The 27,607-nt window shown below is 44.1% G+C and overlaps 1 protein-coding gene across 1 annotated transcript in view; it reads right to left on the reverse strand.

The window, feature by feature from the left end:
* The window catches only part of LOC133524580 (kinase suppressor of Ras 2-like), a 37,034-nt gene that overhangs the window by 6,631 nt on the left and 2,796 nt on the right, over nucleotides 1-27,607 (reverse strand). Inside the window, exons 2-19 of the mRNA XM_061860662.1 lie at nucleotides 26,117-26,251; nucleotides 25,313-25,451; nucleotides 24,756-25,067; nucleotides 23,280-24,689; nucleotides 22,818-22,953; nucleotides 21,671-21,957; nucleotides 21,300-21,629; nucleotides 21,142-21,258; nucleotides 19,244-19,574; nucleotides 18,107-18,192; nucleotides 15,144-15,277; nucleotides 13,712-13,850; nucleotides 13,210-13,308; nucleotides 11,946-12,034; nucleotides 7,694-7,870; nucleotides 6,722-6,907; nucleotides 2,669-2,802; nucleotides 1,824-1,955 (exon numbers count right to left, since the gene is read on the reverse strand). Coding sequence (XP_061716646.1) covers nucleotides 1,824-1,955; nucleotides 2,669-2,802; nucleotides 6,722-6,907; nucleotides 7,694-7,870; nucleotides 11,946-12,034; nucleotides 13,210-13,308; nucleotides 13,712-13,850; nucleotides 15,144-15,277; nucleotides 18,107-18,192; nucleotides 19,244-19,574; nucleotides 21,142-21,258; nucleotides 21,300-21,629; nucleotides 21,671-21,957; nucleotides 22,818-22,953; nucleotides 23,280-24,689; nucleotides 24,756-25,067; nucleotides 25,313-25,451; nucleotides 26,117-26,251 — 4,373 coding nt within the window. The remainder of the gene's footprint in view (nucleotides 1-1,823; nucleotides 1,956-2,668; nucleotides 2,803-6,721; nucleotides 6,908-7,693; nucleotides 7,871-11,945; nucleotides 12,035-13,209; nucleotides 13,309-13,711; nucleotides 13,851-15,143; nucleotides 15,278-18,106; nucleotides 18,193-19,243; nucleotides 19,575-21,141; nucleotides 21,259-21,299; nucleotides 21,630-21,670; nucleotides 21,958-22,817; nucleotides 22,954-23,279; nucleotides 24,690-24,755; nucleotides 25,068-25,312; nucleotides 25,452-26,116; nucleotides 26,252-27,607) is intronic.

Below are 27,607 nucleotides of genomic sequence, written 5' to 3' on the forward strand. Positions count from 1 at the left end.
TGTGCGGGCGCAGCGCGCGCATGAGCTCGGGCGCCAGGTAGCACAGCCAGCCCGGCGGGATGCCCAGGCTGTCGCCGCGTATAGGCTGCCTACTGAACATAACTCACCCGAACGCGTAGACGTCGGTCTGCTTGCTGAAGGGCAGGTGCAGGGAGGTGTGCGGGCGCAGCGCGCGCATGAGCTCGGGCGCCAGGTAGCACAGCCAGCCCGGCGGGATGCCCAGGCTGTCGCCGCGTATAGGCTGCCTACTGAACATAACTCACCCGAACGCGTAGACGTCGGTCTGCTTGCTGAAGGGCAGGTGCAGGGAGGTGTGCGGGCGCAGCGCGCGCATGAGCTCGGGCGCCAGGTAGCACAGCCAGCCCGGCGGGATGCCCAGGCTGTCGCCGCGTATAGGCTGCCTACTGAACATAACTCACCCGAACGCGTAGACGTCGGTCTGCTTGCTGAAGGGCAGGTGCAGGGAGGTGTGCGGGCGCAGCGCGCGCATGAGCTCGGGCGCCAGGTAGCACAGCCAGCCCGGCGGGATGCCCAGGCTGTCGCCGCGTATAGGCTGCCTACTGAACATAACTCACCCGAACGCGTAGACGTCGGTCTGCTTGCTGAAGGGCAGGTGCAGGGAGGTGTGCGGGCGCAGCGCGCGCATGAGCTCGGGCGCCAGGTAGCACAGCCAGCCCGGCGGGATGCCCAGGCTGTCGCCGCGTATAGGCTGCCTACTGAACATAACTCACCCGAACGCGTAGACGTCGGTCTGCTTGCTGAAGGGCAGGTGCAGGGAGGTGTGCGGGCGCAGCGCGCGCATGAGCTCGGGCGCCAGGTAGCACAGCCAGCCCGGCGGGATGCCCAGGCTGTCGCCGCGTATAGGCTGCCTACTGAACATAACTCACCCGAACGCGTAGACGTCGGTCTGCTTGCTGAAGGGCAGGTGCAGGGAGGTGTGCGGGCGCAGCGCGCGCATGAGCTCGGGCGCCAGGTAGCACAGCCAGCCCGGCGGGATGCCCAGGCTGTCGCCGCGTATAGGCTGCCTACTGAACATAACTCACCCGAACGCGTAGACGTCGGTCTGCTTGCTGAAGGGCAGGTGCAGGGAGGTGTGCGGGCGCAGCGCGCGCATGAGCTCGGGCGCCAGGTAGCACAGCCAGCCCGGCGGGATGCCCAGGCTGTCGCCGCGTATAGGCTGCCTACTGAACATAACTCACCCGAACGCGTAGACGTCGGTCTGCTTGCTGAAGGGCAGGTGCAGGGAGGTGTGCGGGCGCAGCGCGCGCATGAGCTCGGGCGCCAGGTAGCACAGCCAGCCCGGCGGGATGCCCAGGCTGTCGCCGCGTATAGGCTGCCTACTGAACATAACTCACCCGAACGCGTAGACGTCGGTCTGCTTGCTGAAGGGCAGGTGCAGGGAGGTGTGCGGGCGCAGCGCGCGCATGAGCTCGGGCGCCAGGTAGCACAGCCAGCCCGGCGGGATGCCCAGGCTGTCGCCGCGTATAGGCTGCCTACTGAACATAACTCACCCGAACGCGTAGACGTCGGTCTGCTTGCTGAAGGGCAGGTGCAGGGAGGTGTGCGGGCGCAGCGCGCGCATGAGCTCGGGCGCCAGGTAGCACAGCCAGCCCGGCGGGATGCCCAGGCTGTCGCCGCGTATAGGCTGCCTACTGAACATAACTCACCCGAACGCGTAGACGTCGGTCTGCTTGCTGAAGGGCAGGTGCAGGGAGGTGTGCGGGCGCAGCGCGCGCATGAGCTCGGGCGCCAGGTAGCACAGCCAGCCCGGCGGGATGCCCAGGCTGTCGCCGCGTATAGGCTGCCTACTGAACATAACTCACCCGAACGCGTAGACGTCGGTCTGCTTGCTGAAGGGCAGGTGCAGGGAGGTGTGCGGGCGCAGCGCGCGCATGAGCTCGGGCGCCAGGTAGCACAGCCAGCCCGGCGGGATGCCCAGGCTGTCGCCGCGGGCACTGGACAGTGGACAACAGGTCATATGCTATAGGTTACCTACTGAGTATAACTCTGTACCACGTATTTGGCCAAACATCGGAAGTTTTGAAGAGAAGAGTCAACCGCAACCGGCTCACAGAAACGACTTCAGAAGTTTGGACTCCAGCCGATATTATCAATTTTAAAAATCTCAAAGACACACCAATAGTATTTTATATAACCGTAATACAAAAAACAGTTTTTTAGTCAAGTATGGTGTTTACGCCATGATGCTTGCTGAATTGCCTGAAGCAACGTACGAGATTTAAAAACTTGATTATATCACTATCGTATACAATACTTTTTCTACGAGTCATCCAAAGTAATACTTTTTTAACCATAAAATTCTTAAAATATTGAATACATATGAAAATTGATAAATATCTCAGTAGACAAAAATGTAGTACAAATAACATAAACGCGCGACTATTGTGGCCCATTTACTATTTTCTATGGGAGCGCGACGGCACATGTTTGGTCATTTTTTTTATTGTTGTCTACAGCGTATTGAAATAAATATTACAGTTCAGTTAAGAGCACATACATGAAAAGTAGGCAATTATAGTTTGGTATACGAAATCCAAATTCAACTATTACAGTCGACGAGTAGAAAAAAGGCATTTTGAATTATCTAAGTCCACTAAATGACATTTATTGTATGTCTGAATATCCATAACTCAACATGAATACTGACTTGTTCCCGAAGCACAGCTTGGTGACGCTGAACAGTCCAAAATCTGTGATAATGGCCCGCCCGTTCTCGACGAATATGTTCTTCGTCCGAAGATCCTTGTGTAGGATGCCGCGCGCGTGCAGATATCCCATACCCTGCCAAACAACCATAGAAATTAATAAAAAAAGTAAATGCACTTCAAATATGCATATAGATTCATCGAGTGGAACCAGAGGGTAGGTTTCAGAGATAGAGCTTAGTTTCAGAGATATAAGCATTTTTTTCGCTCCTACTCGTATCACTGCATCAAGTCGCGTTATCAATATGTGGATTGCCAAAAATAATTTCGTGCTGTCGATAAACAATAACGGCCGGTCTTTGACACTCTTTCAATACTCGAGTTCTAGGTTTCCGGCTGTATCTATACCTTTGAAATATACGAATTGTTCCTATTTGAAAAAAAAAACAATGAACATGCAAAAATATATATTTCACTTTCGACAAAATATTCATTAGGTATCAAATTATTAATGCAAATTAAAAATTATAATACAAGATCATATTAAAACCAGCGGGTCAAAGTAGTTTGACATTACTTTGCAAGGTCAATACCAGGTCGAGTTCAGAAAAAAAAAGATTGCCTAGTATACAGATAAAAAAACATACACCTGCGCTATCTGTTACAAGAAGACAGACTAAGGGCCAGTTGCACCATGCCCATTTGATGTACTGATCATGTGTAAAAATGGCGCTAGCGAATGCTAACTGCATATTTGGGTTGCACCACGCTATGTGTCCGTTAAAAAGTTACGCTACCCTTAACCGGTGGTAGACCACTGGTTAACAGCAAAGTCGTTCGATAAATATGGCGGCACTTTTTGGAAATTGTCCGTATTTCACGAATTTATGTTTGATTATTAAATAATTTGAGTAAAAAAGTAATGTAAATTATTATAAATATATTTATAACAATAAAAAGGTGGAAATATCTAAACGCAAAAACGTGTGACAGTTCACATAATGGTTTTAAATGTCATTTTAGTTGCGAGACGACTTGTGTTTCATAAAATACATTAATTTGTACTGGATATTTAAAGAAAAGGTGTGTTTTAAATTGAAATTGAGTGCAGCATGAGTTTAAGTTCAGGATAAGACCAGATTGCTGCTATCACAGGTTAACAAATACGTCCCATAAAGTGAAACTCGACGGCATGTAATGAACACTATTTATCGACACACTGGTCATTAAAATCAATTTAAAACGCTCTCTGTTTATTGGAATCAAGATAAGAATGTTATATCCCTTGGAAATACTGGTGGCCTAACCATGATATTCGAAAACAGCGAGATGACAACTAGGAACATATACAAAGTCGGCCTCTGAAAATCGTAACCCACAACAGAAGTGAACTATATTCATAACTATAAACGCACATAAAACAAGATGCTAAATATGAAATCAAGTGTTATAGTGTAAAGAAAATGTATTGGACAATTCCAGACCAGTCAGCATAATAGGTTATATATAAGTGAGCAAAATGTGTTATGTAAAACTGATCATAATACTTCAATTCATACATACTTGCTTGTGTTTTATTTGCTTTTACAAAATATCTTATTCATTAACCCTAGAAACAACAACTTTGCAAGTAATGAACTAAAAATAGTTTTACTTATGGTGCTATTTATATTTAAATTCATAACAGAAATTTTGAAAAACTTGTTATAATAAACCCAGTGATTATTAACTACAACAAGTGCAATTTGAATTTGAAAATTTGTGTTTCTTCTAAATGAAAAATACCTACAGCTGTACAGTCTTTTGCATGCTAAGATTTTCCAGTCAGTTACATAGTCATGATTATAATTAGAATACTAAGTTACAATTAGATTTAACAATTCACAGGCTCCATAAATCTATATTTATTTTGTGTGTGGGCTTACCTGGGTATCTCTTATCTTCAATTATGACATTATACCTATTATAGAGTCCCGTACCCGTTATCGACATGGCATGGCAGGGCGTCCTTCAGAGGCATCCGTACACATTGAGGTCTGCTTGTGAATGTCAAGGTATCCCTCTGGCATTTACAGGTTTACCACAGTGTCTTAGACACGCCAAGGTGTTCTAAGGATTTGTTTGTCTGAGGGGTGCCTCGGCATGCCCTAGCATACTTACCTTGATACTAAGCCAAAGGATCTCTTACTGTGTCTAGGCAATAGTGGCCTCCGAGCCTAATAAAGTAATTCTTCTGGAAATATCGAATATACATGAGAACAACTGAGTAGTTTAATAAGTATAACCTGCGGTGGCAGCATGGTTCCATTTTTATCACTTGTCACTATGCCCGTCACTTTCGCGATTACATACTTGTTAGAATGTGACAGGCGGCATGGTGACAAATGATAAAGAGCTGACCATCTTAGTTGTTTCCTGTCCTACTGGACAACATTTATAAATATAACAGCCAATACCTAGGTTAGATAAAATAATATGGCTTGCCTTCTGTCACCTGAATTTTACTTGTGTTCAACCAGTCATACAGTGAAGTTGCATATAAATAAATTACAATGTAAAAATTGTATATAACCCTAGCCATGTATTGGAAATAGCATACCAGTAAATTGGTAAAAAATATAATCCATAGGTCTTAAATAGCAATAGAGCATCAGGACATACTTTAGAGAATGTGTGAACCCATTATTTTTAAATCTAACTACACAATACCCTACCTACATATTAACCTACCCAGTCCCTATAAATCATCATTCAAAACCGAACATACCTAAATAGCTCTAAATTCAGTCATAAGAAACGGCCCTCAGTTTGATTTTATTTGTTTTCCCCATACCAGTTTTTCAACAGCCCATGCATGTTTCATAAATGATTTATATCATGATCACCCCAATAAAGAATAGTTGGAATAAACAAGTTATGTCTAAGTTACCAGTATGACAGAAAATATAATAAGTAGGCACTTAAATATAATTGTGAAATAATATATTATATGTCAATGAGTTGTTGATTTCTCTCCGGATAACCTTTTACCTCCATTAGTCACTACCTAAAAAGGATTTAGTGAGGTAGAAAATAAAGTAAGATAAGGTAACTAAAAATATATTTTATTGTCAAAAATGAAATACAGATAATATTTATAATACTTTATTTTTCGCAACAAGTTTTTCCAGTTAATCTAGTGTATGATTCTTGGATTTCTTGAATCGATTCACTTGTGTGTAACTTTCATCTTGTATTTCATATCAAATGGTGTATATCAAACCTGAAAAGAAAGTAACATGAAATTATTATGCATAAAAATATATTGTGATCCGTTTTAACCAATGGCAAAACCATTGAAAAATGCTTAGGTCAAGCAGGTTTAAATTAAAGTACAAAAGTAACTTGAATATCTGCTACAACCAGAACTAACAGTTATGTATTATTGTGTCAACAATATATATATGTAATTGAAATCCAAACTGTAATGTTACCCCAACTGTCGGTATTTGGGTTATAGTCGTAGGTAGCGTAGGTAATTCCTTGTGCTTAGGGCTCTGAAAGTAGTTAGGGATACGTATTAAACTAATAAGATAACTTACCGGGCAATGCAGCTCCTTCTTTGATTCGGTTTTGCAGCTTGGAAAACACTTGGACACTGAACAATCGTAGTCAGCAGTTTCACTTTAATGTGCCATTAAGATACATTGTTTTTAATATAATCATAAATATATTCAAGATTGGCATGGCATAAATTGTGTAATATTTAGATTTAAAACCTGAAAAGAAATAGAAACTAGTTCGCGCCTTCAAAAGTATTCTCGTTGAAAAATTTGACAACTTTGACATTTATTACTGGGTTGCTATATGAAAAAATAATTCTACCATAAAATTTTTGGTAGGAACGCGTTCATAGTATGGCCACACGATTAGCGACGACATTCTGTTATTTTATAGTTGGTGCAACGCATTTTATTTAGCAATCGTTAAGACCCCCACGTAAGCGTTAAAATTTAGCGAACTGTGCTTACGTTAGCAGGTGGTTTGGTGCAACTGGCCCTAAGAAAACCATATACCTGCGTTATCTGTTGCGCTATACTAAGACTCTTGTTGGGGTTGAACTTGTCCTTCCGCAGGTGGATGTGCATGTGTAGCGTCATGCCGCCGCACAGTGACGTCACGATGGCGAGTCGCGGCGGCTTCATGCACGCGCCCATGAATAGCACGAGGTTCTCGTGCCGGGTTTTACGGAATGTTGCCACCTGAGAGAAATAAAAATATTTCTAAACGGGTTCTTAATGAGGAATTGCTCCTAAAAATGCGATTAGTTCAGTTTTTTAGGGCTGAATGAATGCCTAAATAGTTCAGTCAACAGTACTCCTAGAGCAAGACTTAAGCTAAGCCTGCACAGACTTTGGCTGAAAAAGTGTAATATTGTCACCAATTTTTGTGTGAGAATACTTATGAAGTTTATTGTGACACATCCACACTTTGACACGTCAATTTTTACAGAGTTAGCTTAAACCAAAGATACATTGATTGAGTAAGATGCGTAAAATCTAACAGTTTCGTGCTTCGAATTTGGCAAGTAAACGAGGTGGCGGTGTACAGCTCCATACATTTTGCGTTAACTCAGTTTGTCAAAAGTTGACATTTGACAATGCAATGTCCGCAAAACATATCTGTTTTGGATGACAAACTAAGCAGCACGTTCTTTTCTTAGATTTTACCTCTCTAATACAATCAATTTTTCTTTGCTTAAACGGACACTAGAATTAAAGTTTTGTTGATACTTGTGATTTATGTGATTAAAATGAGAAATCGCACACTTCTACTGTATAAGTTTAGGATATCTGGTAACATTGAGTCGTCTGGCTCTTCATTATCTTCTTGTTTGAGCCTTAGAGTCATACTTCGCGTTATAAGTTTTTATATAAACAAGACCTATCTAATGTTTGAAGGTATCGAGGGCTAGACATCGGGCATCGGCACTCGATTTATTTTTGCCGCATCGGTTGGACAATTCAGGTATAAAAAACAATGTTTACCTCATGTTTGAAGGTGTCTAGAGGTATGGCGTGGTCAGATAGCGCCTGAACGTGTAACAGTTTGACCGCGACGGCGCCGTGCCAGCAGCCGCGGTAGACGGTACCGAAGCGGCCCTTGCCGATCACGTCCAGGAGTATCAGCTCGTCGTACGGGATGTCCCATTCTTTTAATGATAACTGGAATAAAAAGGAACAATGAAGAATGGGCAGATTTTTATGGACACTGGCCTATGAACCAATAAGAATAAGCGACATATCATTCGAGAGGTTTTTTATATACTCCATTTTTTGTGTGGCGAGACTTGTCAAATCTCTGTTTTAAAAAATATATATGACAAAAAAATAAGTAATGAAACGAATAAAAAACTAAAAGATCGCGACACAAAATCATCGACAATAACAAAATCTTCATGATTTGCGACACAGGAACTTAGTACCGAAAAAAAAGCTATATAGTCACGTTTCGACTCACACTACTTTTTGCGGCGATAACTTTTTTCCCAGAAAGATTTGGGACTACCTGCCATAGTAAAGGTTTTATAACTTAAACTAACCTATCCGGTGACATACCCTTGCCCTTATTGGTCAAATAGGCCAATTAGCCCACCCTTCTTTAGGCAATTGATAGGTAATCGCAGTGTTCCAGGATCGCCTGGGACCGGACTTTTTTTATGGCGTTGCAAATCGACGTAGTTTGATATTCTTATTAAAAGTCTAGTATGTACCCCCTGTGTATTCTTTATAGATTTAGAGAAAACAAAATATTACAGGTGGCAGTTTCCGGTTGGTACTAAAAAAAACATGATAATTGTCGTTGGTTGTGGATTTATTTAATAGCACTATTTTATTATTCGACATTGCATTCAATTCCATACGCCTCTTTTGAGCATTAAGGTAAGTAAGTCAATATTTAATACAGTCAAAGCAATTGCCGAAAATCCGAATTTACTTTTTTTTCGTTAATGAGAACGAAGACCCGTTAGATCATTGTTGAAGATGGTGCTGATGTTATTTTTCTATCACTCTACATAATTAAAAATACCAATCACGTGGATTCTTCGGAATTCGAATTTTCAAAATTTTAGTTTCATCGCCTAATAAATGACGAATTAAATTATCATGACTATTAGTGCGTAACTAAGTGGAATTTAATTTTGCTGCTTAGTTATTTAAATTAATCAATGCTTAACTAGTCACAAAAATGTAATTAAATAAAAACACCAAACGCACTTCCTCGAAATACCGACGGCGATACGCGAAATCGTTCATTACGCCGTTGAGATGTTGTCTTGACACTGACGGACGGCCGCGCGCCAGTTAACTTCAATTCTCACTAATTATAAGCATTCAGCCACTTAACTCACAAAACTTGTTACCAGTCACAAGGATGTAAGTATAAAGATAAAGGCACTTCCTCGAAGAAAGACGGCGATACGCGAAATCGTTCATTACTCTACAACGTTGAATGGCTGACTTGACACTGACTGACGGTCGCGCGCCAGTTAACTTTAAGGGCTCACTAATTATAAGGGCTCAGCCACATCTTTTAACGAGCAATTCTCGTATTCGGGGATCTCGGAAACAGCTCTAACCATTTCGATGAAATTTGTTTGGGGTTTTCGGGGGCTAGAAATCGATCTAGTTAGGTCTTATCTCTGGGAAGACGCGCATTTTTGAGTTTTCATGTTTTCCGAGTAATGCTCGGTCTCCCAGATATTATTATTTAAAACGAAGTGGACGACCGCTTCTCCATACAAAGGAAGTCCCCATTTTCCTCTCTGGATATCGAGATAATGTTTTACAATTCAATAAACATTTTGCTATTTTTTTATTATTACAAGCGCTACTAACGCTTAAGAAATCGAAGAAGTCAAACGAAGGGTCATAGCTGTGGTAAATGTACATCAAATTGAGAGGAAAATGGTAACTCCATTTGTATGTAGAACCGGTCATTTGACTTCGTCTCCTGTCCTCTTAAGCTGCTGTTCTGTGTATCCCCACAACATGTGACGGAGTAGTTTTTGTATGTGATGAATTGGTGTTACATTTTTTGTGTCAAATATTAGTGAGAACGGGAAAACATCATCACCCATAACCCCTGGCCCAAAAAAGAGGTTTACATGTATAATATTGTATATATGAGTAGCTGCCAAACGGATGAACCGATCTTAGTGCTTTTTTATAACCAAAATTCTTTAGAGATGGTTCTTATTTATGTTTGAGGGAATATTACTGAAATAAAACTATATAAACGGATTACACCGCATATCGTGAATTTAAAATACTTTCAGACATTTTGAACCCTTTACACTACCGTACAGTGTTCGTGTTTTTATAGTTTTTATTTCATCATTTTCATCAATAACTATCGCGTTAACCGAAGGGAATAATTAGGTACTGTTTTTTTTTTTACATGCAAGATGGAGCAAGGATCGTGGCAAAAAGTCGCGAGGAAGACGATTCATTCAATTATTGTAATATGTCATTTCATTTCATTTCATTTATTCATTGTGAAGTCATGTACATTTCAATTAAGATGTTATATATATGAACAAGTTAGAACATGACACCCCGTAGGGGCATACAATATTACTTAAAGCTAATAACAGTACCTACATAATTAACTAACAAAATAATTACAAGAACGAGAAACTTATACTATAGGTCAAGTATTACATGTCATATAATATCTTTTTTTATAGGCTATAAATTATTATCATTTAAAAAATCATTAACAGAGTAGTAAAATTTGTCAATAAGGAATTTAATTAATTTATTTTTAAATACTGTCAACTGGGGTTCTAGCTTTATATAATCAGGAATTTTATTAGTTATAACTATACATTTATAATGAGGACTATTTCTGTATATTCCCAAGTTGGTTTTTGGTAATATTAATTAATGTCTCCGCAGTGTAAACTACGTCCTTATGAGTCCCAATGAGACGCGTCGGCGCTGACACATACAGTTATCGGGTGACCACGTTATGTACCTAACTACCTATTGTGCGGAGATAGCGGACACCGCTGCCCACTACTTGTTGCCTACACAGTACAAGTTCATTATTCGCAATTTAATACTCAGCGCGAACGTGACTTATTATTGTTTCTACTCATCGACTTTAATGGTCCAGCGCAGACCAAATTCACAGACACACCTTACACTTACAGAAAACCGCAGCCAAATAACACTTGACCCTACTCATAGTGTTATGTTCCTGCCGGTGAGTTAGGTTGCCAGAGCTCAACGAGGGTGGTGGGGTTAGGGTCGGCAACGCGCATGTAACTCCTCTGGAGTTGCAGGTGTACATAGGCTACGGAGACTGCTTACCATCAGGCAGGCCGTATGCTTGTTTGCCACCAACGTAGTATATAAAAAAAAAAAACAAATTCCAAAGTGTTAAAATATGCCCCCCCCCCCCCCCTGTAACTTCTAAAAGAAGAAAATGATAAAACTAAAAAAAAATATATGATGTACATTACCATGCAAACTTCCACCGAAAATTGGTTTGAACGAGACCTAGTAAGTAGTTTTTTTTTTAATACGCCATAAATGGTACGGAACCCTTCATGGGCGAGTCCGACTCGCACTTGGCCCTTTTTTTTCAATTTTAGCAGCAAAAGTCGCTAAGGAAAGTTTGACTAAACTTGCACAAACTGAGTCTTACCACCTTAGCTGTAAAAAGCGGCCAAGTGTGAGTCGGACTCGCCCATGAAGGGTTCCGTACCATTTATGACGTATAAAAAACGGGTCTCTATTGTTTCCCATAAAGTTTTAAGTCATAATGTATTGTTTGTCCGCATTTTCGTTAGCCATAATTTGGTTTTTCTCAGAAACGCGTAACTTTTCAGAATTGCCATAAAACAAACCTAACCTAACCTAACCTATCTATAGGATAACCTGAGGAAATTCCTGAAAAGTTTACGGTTTCAGAGTTTTGACTAATAATAATATGACTATCATTACATTATGACTTTCAATAATTATGTCAAACAAAGGGATCCGATAAAAAACAAACTACTTACTACGAGATATAGTATCAAAACAATTTTCGGTGGGAGTTTGCATGGTAATGTATATCATATATTTTTTTAGTTTTATCATTCTGTTATTTTAGAAGATACAGGGGGGGGGGGGACACATTTTACCACTTTGGAAGTGTCTCTCGCGCAAACTATTCACTTTAGAAAAAAATGATATTAGAAACCTCAATATCAATAGGCTTCGGAACCCTAAAAATGTGTGAACTTACACTATTTTGTCTCGGCCACGGCCCCGGTTGGTTCTGGTTGTTGGCGTCGAGCGAGTCCTGCAGCGCGTCGTTCGTTTCCGCCATTTCTTCTGCAATACAGAAGCTGTTTTACTACTACTCATATCCAAATAAAATAATTAAGCAGCTATTATTGCAACGGCCATATAGGGATGGGTGATGCTGTGAAACAGTTTTTTTTATGAGGCAAACGGGCAGAAAAAATGCGATGGTAAGCGATTACCATCGCCCATAGATAACGGCCCAGAAGGGTTTAAAGTGCGATGTTATGCTCTGTCAGTACGCTCTTTTCTTGAAGGTTTGAAGGCCGTATCGGTCCGGAAATATCGCAGGCGACAGTTCGTGCCATAGTTAAATAAATAAATAAATATTATAGGACATTATAACACAAATTGACTAAGTCCCACAGTAAGCTCAATAAGGCTTGTGTTGAGGGTACTTAGACAACGATACATATAATATATAAATATTTATTAATACATAGAAAACATCTATGACTCAGGAACAAATATCCATGCTCATCACACGAATAAATGCCCTTACCAGGATTTGAACCCGGGACCATCAGCTTCATAGGCAGGGTCACTACCCACTAGGCCAAACCGGTCGTCAAACAACCAGTTCGCTGTGCAAGGCTCGAAGTTTCTGGAGAAACTTCGAGCAGCACAGTACAGTAGTATTATCTAGGTTATACTACCTAACGACCAATTATAGAGCAATCTAGTGCTATCATAGACCTATGTTCCTAGGAAAGTCACCAATGCCGCATTTAAATACCACTTGGGCTAGGGTTAATTATAGTGTAGTTTACGCTAAATGTGCAATACTTATTTGAAGCGCTGGTGGCCTAGCGGTAAGAGCGTGCGCCTTGCAATCCGGAGGTCGCGGGTTCAAACCCTGGCTCGTACCAATGAGTTTGTCAGAACTTATGTACGAAATATCATTTGATATGTACAAGTCGCTTTTCTGTGAAGGAAAACATCGTGAGGAAACCGAACTAATCCCAACAAGGCCTAGTTTACCCTCTGGGTTGGAAGGTCAGATAGCAGTCGTTTTCGTAAAAACTAGTGCCTACGCCAAATCTTGGGATTAGTTGTCAAGCGGACCCCAGACTCCCATGAGCCGTGGCAAAATGCCGGGACAACGCGAGGAAGAAGAAGACTTATATTTGACTTATTAGAATTTACTGTTGTGTGTGGTTTAAATGGTGGTCACCAAAAGTTTTAAAGTCAGTTATTGTTCTTACCAGGTTCAATCTCCTCCACTTCGGAACTGAAGTCGACGATTCGAGCAGGCGTCGGCGCCGGCGTCACGTGGTTTGGACTCGATACGGGAGGTTTCACTTCTGCATAAATAAATATGACACATTACATGAACTTCTTAACCTTTTGACCACCAAAGACGTCATATGACGCGCGCGGCTACAGCCCAATATCAACCTTCATGCGTACCGACAAGGTTCACGATTACACGCCGCGTACGATAGGCGTGGCGTTCAAAAGGTTAATACACGACGTAAAATTGAATGAAATGTTTATATGTTGTGTTTATACAGAAGGATGAATTTCCATTTAATAACAGCTTGGTTTGTATTTTCTGTGATTTTCAATAAAGGTTCAGAATAAGATAGTAAACTAAGGTACAAAGAAGTGTTACTGCGTTATGTGCGGTGTCAGCAGTAACGTAGGAATAACAAATTTTTGCATGAGACAAGCCAACATGAACCTTACTGCAACCACATAAGGTACCTGGGAAGTGGAACTGCGGCTTGTGCGGCTGCGCGGGCTGCAGCACGTGCGGGGGGTGGTGGGGGGTAGAGGGCGCCACTAGCGCTGGCGACGAAGGTGTGGAACTGTTGCACGAGGAAGAGTTCGATAGGTCGTCGCCCTACAATAAGTTACAAGTGATTATTGAACTCAGAGAAGTAAAATTACATGATGAATTTTGACTTTGCTGATTAAAAATCAGGTGGTGGTGAGCAAGTTCTCTCTCTCAAGCCAAAATTCCTGCATTCCGCGTCTCAGTAGTAATGTATTGAATTACCCCCTTATTCATAAACGTGTACTAAAGTTGACAAGCCGCTAATAATCGTTTGTCCCTTTACGACGTATTGGTATGATGGAAAGGGACAAACGATTATTAGCGGCTTGTCAACTTTAGTAGACGTTTATGAAATAGGGGGGGTTAGTAATTAAAGTTCTGCCCTCCTAAGCCAAATAGCGCTATTTCAATAACAAATGATGTTAAAAAGGAATTTTTAGCTATAGAAACTAAGTACAAGTTAGCAATGAATTTTCTTTTGAGATATTTATTTTTGGGTTAGTAGGGCAGTAAGTGAACAAACGACTGAATATTAGGCATGCAGTCGTGTATGTACTCTCATATAAATGGTGGACGAAGAAATAGCAATGTTATGGTGTTTCTGTTCTGTCTCCTCTCCTTCTGCAGAACACCTATTACTAGGTGCAGGAGGCTCGAACGGAGCTGTGTGTGTGTGAAGTTTACTACACAGATTAATCCGTAGCACTAGTAGCGCATGTAGCGCCCGTCGTAGCACTCGCAGCAGGGGCCGCGCTCGGTGCGATGAATAGGCTATACTTGCCGCAAAACTAACTGGCCACTGAGATCATAATGCTAGCTTCTTTACCCTTGTTAAGACCAACCAAGAGTGAAAGAGATGGCATTATGACCTGACTCGCCACTTAGTTTTGCGCCAAGTATAGTATTAAGTTAGCCCTGGTCCTGGTTCAGCCCTGGTTCAACGGCCGAATATAGCAACCGGCCCAAGTACAGTACGCTCGGCAGTGGCTACATATTTGAGCCTATCGGGGTGGAAACGTTAGGGCCATGAGGGCCCAGCGCCCGGCATTTATATCAGGATTTGGCGTCACGTTTAAGTAAATGCCACGGGTGACCAAAAGGTTGGTCTGTATTTTGCCCAAAGAATTAGCATCGCCATTCATCGGGGAAACGCGGCCGGGCACTCTGCCTGCTGGCGGTGAGTTAGAGGGTGTTTTTTATTTGTAGGATTTTTTAATGTATAGTTTTAGAGTAAGTAAGTAGACGAAAACTGTTGCAGATTTTACCGGTGTATTGTTTTGTGATGAAGCCTGTAGGCGATTGTGAGTTTGTGTTCACCTGATAAAGCCTCGGTTGCGGATTTTTGTTGAATATAGTTACCGGGTGTTTCTGCCTCCTCTCCTTGTGGCGGTGCGAGCGCTGTATGGTGCCGAGCAGCGAGCCGCGCGACGCGCCCGGCGAGCCGGCCGAGCCCGCCGCCAGCAGGTGCAGCAGCGGAGTAGGCCCGAATGGAGCTGATAACAACACTATTTATATCAAAAAACACAAAAGGACAACATTACTCAACACGCCAGTACAGATTCATTCATTGATTGCTTTAGAAAACTATTATATAGACGAGTATAAACTGACCGCATTTAATAAATACAACACTAGAAGGGTAAGAGAGGGGAAGTTAATACAGCCGCCAGCAGTCAACTATTACGGGAAAAGGTTATATAAATATTTAGTACCTAGGCTGTCTACCTTAACCTAGGTTAAGTAAGCCAGTCCTTAAAAAGAGACTAAAAACATACCTTTTAGATATTTAAAAAAATCTTCTATAAGGAAGCTTTTTCATGTTACTTTTTAAGCTGTTACTTGTTATGTTTAGGTGCATGATTCGATAATGTAAATTGCACGCTTCATTCGCCAACCAACTGGTTACAGTTTGGCGATTTTGGAATGATTAGGGAATCATTTTGCACGAATTGCTTTAATTATCAGTATAAAAGTACAATCATTTATGTGGTAAAATGCAATATTCATTTATTGCACTATCGTACACAAACATGACAATTTATATTACATTAAAAATTTAACACTCCAGAACTAATACAATTATTTAACATTAAAAATTTACAACCAAAACGTTATATAATATATATTACAGTACATATGGTGCTACTTTATCGCACTAGTGCGAAAATTATCATATTACGTTACTGTGCCGAACATTTAAAGGGCCATATGTACTGTAAAACGTTGTACGATACATGTGCGAGTAGGCAATTCGCAACTCGTGTCGATTTAAAACACTCCCTTCGGTCGTGTTTTAATTTATCGCCACTCGTTTCGAATTTCCTATTTTTCGCACTTGTATCGTAATGTACTATATTATAGGACATTATTACACAAATTGACTAAGTCCCACAGTAAGCTCAATAAGGCTTGTGTTGAGGGTACTTAGACAACGATATATATAATATATAAATATTTATAAATACTTAAATACATAGAAAACACCCATGACTCAGGAACAAATATCCATGCTCATCACACGAATAAATGCCCTTACCAGGATTTGAACCCGGGGCCATCGGCTTCGTAGGCAGGGTCACTACCCACTAGGCCAAAGTGGTCGTCACGTTAATATTCAAGTCGCGCCGGCGGTCTACTGACTAAATGACATTGTATAGTTTCTATTTTTCGCCGTGAGCTTCTACGGATTATCGTCTTATCTATTGTTTAAAAACGGCAACGGCGCGTGCCACTATGAAAAAATGGTCAAGCCGCATAGGTAGCGTTTATTGAATTACTACTCTATTGAGCACGGAATAAGATTCATTATGAACTAATACAGAATTCTAACAGAATAGCTGTCTGATCTCTATTGGTGCGTCTAAGGTAGGCGACTAAACGCTCTCAAACCAGCTTAACTTGTGACACTGCGATCCGAAACAAAGATACGTATTCGAAGACCTCGCTTGCACTGGTAATGCGAGCGCACGGCTAGCTAGCGCCAAGGAAGCAATGTTATGTTTCTCGAGGAGCAGGTAAAAAACAGGGCCGGATTTTCACACAAATATATTTGGGTGGAACGCACTACAACATTCAAATATTAACCAAAAATATATCAACATTTTGAAATATATTTACACGCACAGTAAAAGTAGAGTTAGACTGGAAACACTAGGAGATGAAATAAATATAGAACGAGGAGTCAGACAGGGGGACCCTCTATCTCCGAAGCTTTTTATCGCAGTACTCGAAAATATCTTTCAGAAATTAGAATGGAAAAATAAGGGAGTGCGGATAAATGGACGGTTTCTGAACCATCTCAGGTTCGCTGACGACATAGCTATAATTGCTGAAACTGGTAAAGACCTTGAGGAAATGATGAGCTCACTCGACTACGAAAGCTCAAAAATTGGTTTAGAAATGAACATGAATAAAACTAAGATTATGACCAACCATCGCAAAAGACACATTGTGATAAAAGGAAACAACATAGAATATGTCAATGACTACATATATTTGGGAAAACAGCTGTCATTTAAAAAGTCTAGCAATGAAGAGGAATTAACAAGAAGAATAAACGCAACTTGGAGGAAATTTAGGACATTGAAAGAAATCCTAAAAGGAAACTACAGTTTGCACCTAAAAAAGACTGTATTTGACACATGTCTACTACCTTGCCTATTGTATGCCTGCCAAACTTGGACATTTACAGACGAAATAAAACAGAAAATCAAATGCAGCCAAACAGCAATGGAAAGAAGTATATTAAAAATTAGAAGAATTCAAAAAGTAAGGAGCGAAAGCATTAGACAAAAAACAAAAATCACCGATGCTCTCAGGCACGCGCTCTCACTTAAGTGGAGATGGGCTGGACATATCTCACGATTCAAGGACAGAAGATGGACCATAGAAACCACGCGTTGGAAGGGACCAATGGGAAAAAGAAATGTTGGCCGACCAATAAGGCGGTGGGCTGATGATATCACACAAGTGACAGGAGCCGACTGGATTAAGCTGGGCAAGGACAGGGAGGCATGGAAGAGGATGGAGGAGGCCTTTACCCAGAAGGGGTCCATATTTCATTAGCATTAAGACTAACAAATTAATTTATGTACTTTTTTTTTTCTACTACAACCAACTAACAAAATTTAGATGTATATATGCGAAATATGGAATAAATGGCTTTATTATTATTATATTATACATGGTTAACGGCTCCACTATACGTGGACAAACACATTGTATATGGGCATGCCAACGTTGTCAGGATGGCCGAGTTTAAGGCGAATTTAAGTTATGTCCACCACAGACTGCCGTACAAATATATAATAAGATGAACTTACTCTCTTTGAAGCTAACTTTGTCTCTAAAGGCGTGGACTAGCTCGACGGGTAGGCCGCACGATGGAGGTACTTTAGGCTCGCAATCTCTGCAACAAACAAGTGACATTAGATGAGACGCAACAAATAAAAGATGTCATACGATTTTAAACCTTATTTGAATACAATAGTGAACTTTACTTAGATTTCAGCCCGGAACCGAACAGCACCTTCTTGTCACAATAATCGCACGTCGATAATATTAAAAGTCATAGCGAATCGATGCACGATGTTCTTCATGTGATAGTGAACCTTAAATGGATGGAATAAGATCTAAACTCACGTGTGACATTTAAACTTGCACTCTACACTTCATCCCCGAACCGAACAGCATCTGCGTGTCACAAAAATCGCACGTCGCGATCATATTAAAAGTCATACCGAATCGATGCATGATGTTCTTCATGTGATAGTGAACCTTAAATGGATGGAATAAGATCTAAACTCACCTGTGACATTTAAACTTGCACTTTTTACACTTCATCCCCGAACCGAACCGCATCTGTTTGTCTCAATAATCGCACGTCGTGATCATATTAATAGTCATGGTGAATCGGTCCGTGATGTCGTTCTTTATGTGATAGTGAACCTTAAATAGATGGAATAAGATCTAAACTCACCTGTGACATTTGCCCTTGCACTCACACTTCAACCCCGAACCGAACCGCATCTGTTTGTCTCAATAATCGCACGTCGCGAATCGAAAGTCATGGCGAATCGGTACATAAAGTCGTTCTTAAAGTGATAGTGAACCTTAAATTGATGAAATAAGATTTAAAAAACTCTTTACACTTCAGCCCCGATCCGAACAGCATCTGTTTGTCACAATAGTCGCATGTGGCGATCATATTGAAAAACTTGGCGAATCGGTGCGCGATGTCGTGCGCCACGCGATAGTGAATCTTAGTTGGATGGAATAAGGTCTACACTTACCTGTGACATTTAAACTTGCACTCTTTACACTTCATCCCCGAACCGAACAGCATCTGTTTGTCTCAATAATCGCACATCGCGATCATGTTAAAAGTCATGGCGAATCGATGCATGATGTTCTTCATGTGATAGTGAACCTTAAATGGATGGAATAAGATCTAAACTCACCTGTGACATTTAAACTTGCACTCTTTACACTTCAGCCCCGAACCGAACAGCATCTGCTTGTCACAATAATCGCACGTCGCGATCATATTGAAAGTCTTAGCGAATCGATGCGCGATGTCGTGCGCCATGCAGCGGCCTACGGGGGTGCGCGGGGAGCGAGGCGTGGCGCCGATCACGCTGTACGGTAGTGAACCCTGTGGGAAAGAAGATAACGTATATTTTATATTATTGTTTGTTGATTTTGTTACGGTGATGTGCAAGTCTGTGAGCCCTAAAATGTATAAAATTAAATCTGGATGCAAGCAAGTTTTTTGTTCATGGAGTAAAAGTTCTTAATGTAACTATCAACAGTTGTTATGTGAAAGACAGAATTGATACAAAACACGAAAGGTCGTAACTTTCGGCTCCTTAGGGTCTCCCCAAACCAGTCGACGCGGAGTCGGCTTTCGCCGAGTGATTTACACCACACTATTCGCATTTAGCCGATCGACCGTCTCCGCGGTTGGACACCTGCGTTTAGCAGTCTCATCCTCCTTGCGGCCGTAGAGACGCCCGATCGCCTGCGACTTGCTATCGCAACAGTTGTAAAGCGACGGTCGGCTCTCCCGTGCTCCGTCCTGCCGTCGAGACGTCAGACAGCACACGTACAGCCGTTGAGTCCGACGAACAATCGTAAATCTCATTTTTGGAGACTGGTTGTTAGTAACAACCTGAGTTTGAAATTGAACAGACCTGTAAGATTATTTTCCTTGGTAATTGTTACATATTATATAATAACCTGTGATGATGGATATTTTATGTAGACGGGCATGGAAAAAAAGGCTTACCAGCATTTTTATCGTAGCCTACTTGTTGGAAGAGCTAGAACAGCAGCAAAAGCGGAGGCGACCGTGGGTTGATTCTTTGTGGCAATATAGATCACCCGGATTTAGGGGAGGGCAACCGGGGCTACTGTAATTCGGTAAATTTACCATTTTATTTGGAAAAAATTTGGGGCCAGGGGGCCTCCACACCTTTATTGTCCGAGGCCTCCAGACCTCTCAATCCGGCATTGATATAGATTAAGTGAAGGTGAATTTAATTTATGATATCCTTGTTTGAGACTCGATCCAAAAATGTTTTACGATTATTATGGAATGACCGCAACAAAATTTGACTTCTTATTGGATTTGCTAAGACGAACACTTCAAAAACAGAACACAAAATTAATGTGGGTAATAATTCAAATGAACAAATACAAACGCATCAGTAGCTACTTCGGCCGTCATCGGCTCTGTTCGGCCGTCGTCAGCTATGTTCGGCCGTCGAAGACGCTGAACGGCTTCCGCCAGCTCTGACCGGTCCTTATCGTAGGTACTCGGCCGTGATCGGAGCCGTTCAACTCTTTCCGGCACCGTACGGCGGTATAAGGAGATTTATGAATGCGAACGTGTGCGGTAGGCTGCAAACAGCGTCGTACGAATGCGAACAGCTTTACGGCAAAACGCCGTTTTCCCGTCGAAAGAAGTCGTTTCGCGTGGGCCGAGCCGATTTACGACTTATTCGCTCTTATTGCGTTGACATAAAGCTTTTTCCTTACGCGATTTGCCGAAACGGCGTCGACTAGTTTGGGGAGACCCTTAATCGACGCTGACACCGATTGCCATACATATACCCTGTATCTATAGGTATTTAAATAAAAGTAAATAAATTCTATCCTTCAATGGCTCCCTAAGCCAATTGAGGGTAAATGAAAACATTACATGATCAAATAATGTAGGTTTAAGTCAGGTCGTTCAGTCACAGATCCAGGCGGTTTTGTATTTGGCAACCAATAAATGTTATAACTACCCGAAAATGTACAAATTGTTCGTTTACTTTTATTTAAATACCTAAAGTAGAGGTCAAAACAAACATACGGTGGTCGGCGTTAGCGTCTAGCGGGCGTTCCGCCCACCTCGAGTAAAGTTTTGGTTGTAAAACCACGACGATCAGTCGGGGGTCGGGCGCGGGCGGCACGCTGGGGGAGGCGTGTTCTGTGTGTGTTCTTGTAGGAGGGCTCGAGGCAAGTACTCACGGTGAGGCTGCCGTCTCGGGCGGCGGTTGGGGGCTCGTGCGGGGGCGGGTCGGGCGCGGGCGGCACGCTGGGGGAGGCGTGTTCTGTGTGTGTTCTTGTAGGAGGGCTCGAGGCAAGTACTCACGGTGAGGCTGCCGTCTCGGGCGGCGGTTGGGGGTCGTGCGGGGGCGGGTCGGGCGCGGGCGGCACGCTGGGGGAGGCGTGTTCTGTGTGTGTTCTTGTAGGAGGGCTCGAGGCAAGTACTCACGGTGAGGCTGCCGTCTCGGGCGGCGGCGGGGGGCTCGTGCGGGGGCGGGTCGGGCGCGGGCGGCACGCGGGGGGAGGCGTGTTCTGTGTGTGTTCTTGTAGGAGGGCTCGAGGCAAGTACTCACGGTGAGGCTGCCGTCTCGGGCGGCGGCGGGGGGCTCGTGCGGGGGCGGGTCGGGCGCGGGCGGCACGCTGGGGGAGGCGTGTTCTGTGTGTGTTCTTGTAGGAGGGCTCGAGGCAAGTACTCACGGTGAGGCTGCCGTCTCGGGCGGCGGCGGGGGGCTCGTGCGGGGGCGGGTCGGGCGCGGGCGGCGGCGGGCGCGCGCGCGGCGAGGGCGGCACGGCGGGGGAGGCGGGCGGCGAGCCCACAGCTTCCAGGTGGGAGGGGGCGGCCTCCGCGAGGGAGGGGTCGCTAAAAACGATCACTATGTTCATCAAAATATTCCATTTTTTATACCACGACGGTGGCCATCAAGCATACGATCCCCTGATGGTACGCAGTCACCGCAGCCTATAGACGCCTGCAACTCCAGAGGTGTTACCTGCGCGTTGCAGACTCTTTAAAAACCTAGACACTCCTTTTTTAAGAACCCCATACTGTAGACCAGTGGTGGGTAAACTTTCTTCATGGGGGTTCAGAAAATTTAAATAAATCCGAGAAGGGCCGGAACTGCAGAATAAATGTATTTTGATTTGAAACCGTTATGTCGCGAGCCATATACTAATTATTTCGAAGGACCGGCGGCGGGCCGGTGTTGGCCCGCGGGCCGTACTTTGCCCACCACTGCTGTAGACTCTCGGGAAAATCTCGGAAGGGAATAATAACATATATAAAATAAGCCATATGAATAGGTTGCAACAAATCTTAACTACAGATTTACCCTATTCATAAAACTTTGCAAGCCTTTATTAAATTTTGTCCTTTTTTACACGACTGCCCAAAAAAGGAGTGTATTATTTTTAATGAACAAAGATATCAAAAAAACAGACAGAAACAAATTATCAACGGCTTATTATAACAGACAATTTTAAATAACGACTACAGTGAATAACGCTTTTTTACTTTTACTTAACGAACGGCAACGCGCATGTAATTCCTATGGAGTTGCAAGCGTGTATAGGCTACGGAGACTGCTTACCATCAGGCGGGCCGTCAACAAGCAACCCTTGATAACCCAATTACCACAAAATGTAGGGTGCAGTGTTCTCAAATGACAAACTTGAACTCAAATAATACTTTTACTTTCAATTCAATTTAGTCTATGATCGTACCTGACGTCCGGTCCAACTTCGTCCGGTCGTACGGCGAGTTGACTCTCGTGCGACCGCGACTTGGTGAGGTTCGTCGGTGCTGGTAGGTGCGAATTTTCCTTTCGTTTGTTTAAAGGTGTCCTAGGCGATTTTCCGACTGAAACAAAGATTTTTCTATTTATTTTTTCTGCTAATTGACATGATTTGGATCGAATATACTCTAAAACGAATAGCGTTTTATACAAAATAATAAACTAAAGTGATTAGTGGGCCGTTGTCAGGGTCAATGTGAAGCATACTCAGAGGGTCACTGCGGCAATAAATCCTCGCTCACCTTCCCGCCGCGTGCTGTGGTGACGCACTCTCGTAATGCGTGCTATGGTCACTCACGTGTTGTCGGAGTCGCTATAGTAATAGTAGCAAACACGCTCGTGGCACGTGGTTGGGTCACTGACCCTCTCGTCGCGTCCTACGGTCACTCACCCTTGCGCGGCGTGTTGTCGGGGTCGCTGGGCACGGAGCCGCGCTGCCTCATGCGGGCTCGCGGCGACCCCCGCCACTGTTGGCTCCGCTCCCACTCTAGTCTCGTCTCGCTCCCACACTCACCCTTGCGCGGCGTGTTGTCGGGGTCGCTGGGCACGGAGCCGCGCTGCCTCATGCGGGCTCGCGGCGACCCCCGCCACTGTTGGCTCCGCTCCCACTCTAGTCTCGTCTCGCTCCAACACTCACCCTTGCGCGGCGTGTTGTCGGGGTCGCTGGGCACGGAGCCGCGCTGCCTCATGCGGGCTCGCGGCGACCCCCGCCACTGTTGGCTCCGCTCCCACTCTAGTCTCGTCTCGCTCCCACACTCACCCTTGCGCGGCGTGTTGTCGGGGTCGCTGGGCACGGAGCCGCGCTGCCTCATGCGGGCTCGCGGCGACCCCCGCCACTGTTGGCTCCGCTCCCACTCTAGTCTCGTCTCGCTCCCACACTCACCCTTGCGCGGCGTGTTGTCGGGGTCGCTGGGCACGGAGCCGCGCTGCCTCATGCGGGCTCGCGGCGACCCCCGCCACTGTTGGCTCCGCTCCCACTCTAGTCTCGTCTCGCTCCCACACTCACCCTTGCGCGGCGTGTTGTCGGGGTCGCTGGGCACGGAGCCGCGCTGCCTCATGCGGGCTCGCGGCGACCCCCGCCACTGTTGGCTCCGCTCCCACTCTAGTCTCGTCTCGCTCCCACACTTACCCTTGCGCGGCGTGTTGTCGGGGTCGCTGGGCACGGAGCCGCGCTGCCTCATGCGGGCTCGCGGCGACCCCCGCCACTGTTGGCTCCGCTCCCACTCTAGTCTCGTCTCGCTCCCACACTCACCCTTGCGCGGCGTGTTGTCGGGGTCGCTGGGCACGGAGCCGCGCTGCCTCATGCGGGCTCGCGGCGACCCCCGCCACTGTTGGCTCCGCTCCCACTCTAGTCTCGTCTCGCTCCCACACTCACCCTTGCGCGGCGTGTTGTCGGGGTCGCTGGGCACGGAGCCGCGCTGCCTCATGCGGGCTCGCGGCGACCCCCGCCACTGTTGGCTCCGCTCCCACTCTAGTCTCGTCTCGCTCCCACACTCACCCTTGCGCGGCGTGTTGTCGGGGTCGCTGGGCACGGAGCCGCGCTGCCTCATGCGGGCTCGCGGCGACCCCCGCCACTGTTGGCTCCGCTCCCACTCTAGTCTCGTCTCGCTCCCACACTCACCCTTGCGCGGCGTGTTGTCGGGGTCGCTGGGCACGGAGCCGCGCTGCCTCATGCGGGCTCGCGGCGACCCCCGCCACTGTTGGCTCCGCTCCCACTCTAGTCTCGTCTCGCTCCCACACTCACCCTTGCGCGGCGTGTTGTCGGGGTCGCTGGGCACGGAGCCGCGCTGCCTCATGCGGGCTCGCGGCGACCCCCGCCACTGTTGGCTCCGCTCCCACTCTAGTCTCGTCTCGCTCCCACACTAACCCTTGCGCGGCGTGTTGTCGGGGTCGCTGGGCACGGAGCCGCGCTGCCTCATGCGGGCTCGCGGCGACCCCCGCCACTGTTGGCTCCGCTCCCACTCTAGTCTCGTCTCGCTCCCACACTCACCCTTGCGCGGCGTGTTGTCGGGGTCGCTGGGCACGGAGCCGCGCTGCCTCATGCGGGCTCGCGGCGACCCCCGCCACTGTTGGCTCCGCTCCCACTCTAATCGCGTTCGTTCCCATTCTTGCCGGTTCCGGTCCCAAGAATCCCAGTAAAGTTGGATTTCCACTTCCGCTTCGCCGCGATTTAATGCGTCTGGGGAAAAAAATAAAAATTCTTGTTATAATAAATCGTTTCCATTCCTTCTTTCGCACCGACTTACTCCTAAATCGGAATACGACCGGTCTTGAAGCGAATCCAAAATTAACGCTCCGCAAATTTGTAATAACTTAAGGAAACGACTTACTCCCGCACTTAAACTCCAAACAGTCGCGTAGTTCGGAACCCCCATCTCACTGTTAATATACAAAATACAAATAGATGATAAGGCAGGAACATACCGGAATAAGCCCTCAGTCGGTTCATAGCTCGACACAGACGTTTCCATTCCTCCTCTCGCACGGAAACGAGCCAGGCGCGTAGTTCGGAATCGGATCGGTCTCGGAGCGAATCCAGGGTTGACACTCGGAGACATATTTGCTGTGAACAATTATTGTTTAATATTAGTTATCACTAGTGTATGGACATGCGGTGGTAATCTGAACAGAGAGGAAAATGGAGTCGTTATCATCTAAAAACTTAGTGATTCAATTAATACACTAAAATGATATGAAGAAGAAAAAGATAGACACTTCTTTAAAGTTAACAATCAACACTTCCCTCAATTCCAGACTGAAAAATGTTATACAGTTTGCGAATGTGTTTATAATATATAAATAAATTTTATAAAAGACATATATTCACTATTAACCATTATAATATACAGTTAACATTTATAAGAACTTGACTCTGTTTTACAAGAATCTGCCTTTAACTTTAGGAGTTTTTTGACTTGTAAGCTGAATCCTATTGGAGTCTTGTTGAAGTCCTAATATTATATATCAAGTCATAAATTGTAGGTACTACTATTTAAATAAGAGTAATGAAAACTGTTACTATCTACAGATGAATATTTTTTAAAGATAATGCAATTTGTCTTGTTTTGCAATTTTTGAGAATCTTCTCTAGAAAGGACTCAAGTTTCTTCAGCTGACGCAAAACTTCATCAGTTAAAAGAAATTAAGTTTTTGAGTCATAAAGATTGCAAAGACTGAAGTGTTTGCCAGTACTAAATCTGGTTCTCGGTCTACAATATCGATGTTAACCTGTATGGCTTGTTCGCTGAGCCCGACCACTCGTAGCCATTGCCGCAAGCAAGGTATATCGTTCAACTGCGGCAGGATTTCTTCAAAGCGCTCCTTGATCTTCAACTGTTTCGCGAAGTGCTTCAGCAGCTTGCCCTGAAGACAACAAACATATAAAATGAGATGTAATTATGGAAAAACAAGAGTCCCTGGAGACCCCGGAGGTAAAATGAGGTTTGGAATTATCTTCAGTGATTAAAAATTAGAATATATGACTGAAAAAATCTCCATTCCATACCATCTAAATTGGTTCAGGGGTTTCAGAGTGAAGAGTAGCAGACAGAGTTACTTCCGTATTTATAATATTAGTAGGGACGTGTAACTATGGGGTCTGAATAACTTTATACCTACATAATTTGTATAATTTCTTTTAATGAAATAAAATCGTATAATTAATTACACTCTTCACCAGTTCTCTCCAAGCCGCTCTATCTTGGGCCAAGTGTATGCTAGCCTCTAATGTGGTGTTTGTCTCTGACTCTGACGTTATTCTGTCTGCCCAACGCATCGCCATATACGTCCATCCCTACGCTTCCTGGGCATGCGGCCAGTGAGTATGAACTTTTCCGAGATTTTTTTTTAGGTTTTATTTATACCACGTCGGTGGCTAACAAGCATACAACCGGCCTGATAGTAAGCAGTTACCGTAGTCTGTGGATGTCTGCAACTACAAGGGTACCCTTTAAAAATCTGGACCAACCTTTAATACACTCCTTTTTTGAAGAACCTCATAGCCCGGGATCACCAATTAGTTTCTTCAGGGGACCGATTTTTAAAATGAAATGACCATTGCAGTCCGTTTCTACTTGATTTTAATAAGCGAATTCGTACTGCGCGAACTGCATTTCTCTCTCGCACGTTACTACGCTCGTCTGTTGTCGAATTGACGGTAGCAAAGACAAAGCACGGGATACATTTTATTAAATTACGTACTCAGTAATATAAGTTACTGTTTACTTAAGGTCCGTATTAAATAAGTCTACGGTGCGGATCTGGACCGCGGTTCGTCATTTGGTGACCCGTGCTGTAGTCGCTCGAGAATGCTTAACTAATTCTGGTATAATATTAAATATTACAACACAACTGCATACATCACTTTACTCTTTCTAATTATTGTTTCCATTGTAGCTAATGCTCATTTGAGTACTATTTGTTATTGTCATAAATATTTTCATGTAGCCATTAGCAGGGCCGGATTTAGGGGAGGGCAACCGGGGCTACTGCCCCTGGCCTCCACAAAGAGGGGCCCCCCACAATAGAGAATTCGGTAAATTTACCATTTTATTTGGAAAAAATTTGGGGCCAGGGGGCCTCCACTCCTTTATTGCCCAAGGCCTCCAGACCTCTAAATCCGGCATTGGCCATTAGGCACAGTTGAAATGTTGGTAATTACATCTCATGAATTAAAAACATTAGAAAGCAGCAACACATAATGCTCTCAACTCTCTCAAG

The sequence above is a fragment of the Cydia pomonella genome, chromosome 13, assembly GCF_033807575.1.
Source record: "Cydia pomonella isolate Wapato2018A chromosome 13, ilCydPomo1, whole genome shotgun sequence".
In the NCBI taxonomy this organism is placed as follows: domain Eukaryota; kingdom Metazoa; phylum Arthropoda; class Insecta; order Lepidoptera; family Tortricidae; genus Cydia; species Cydia pomonella.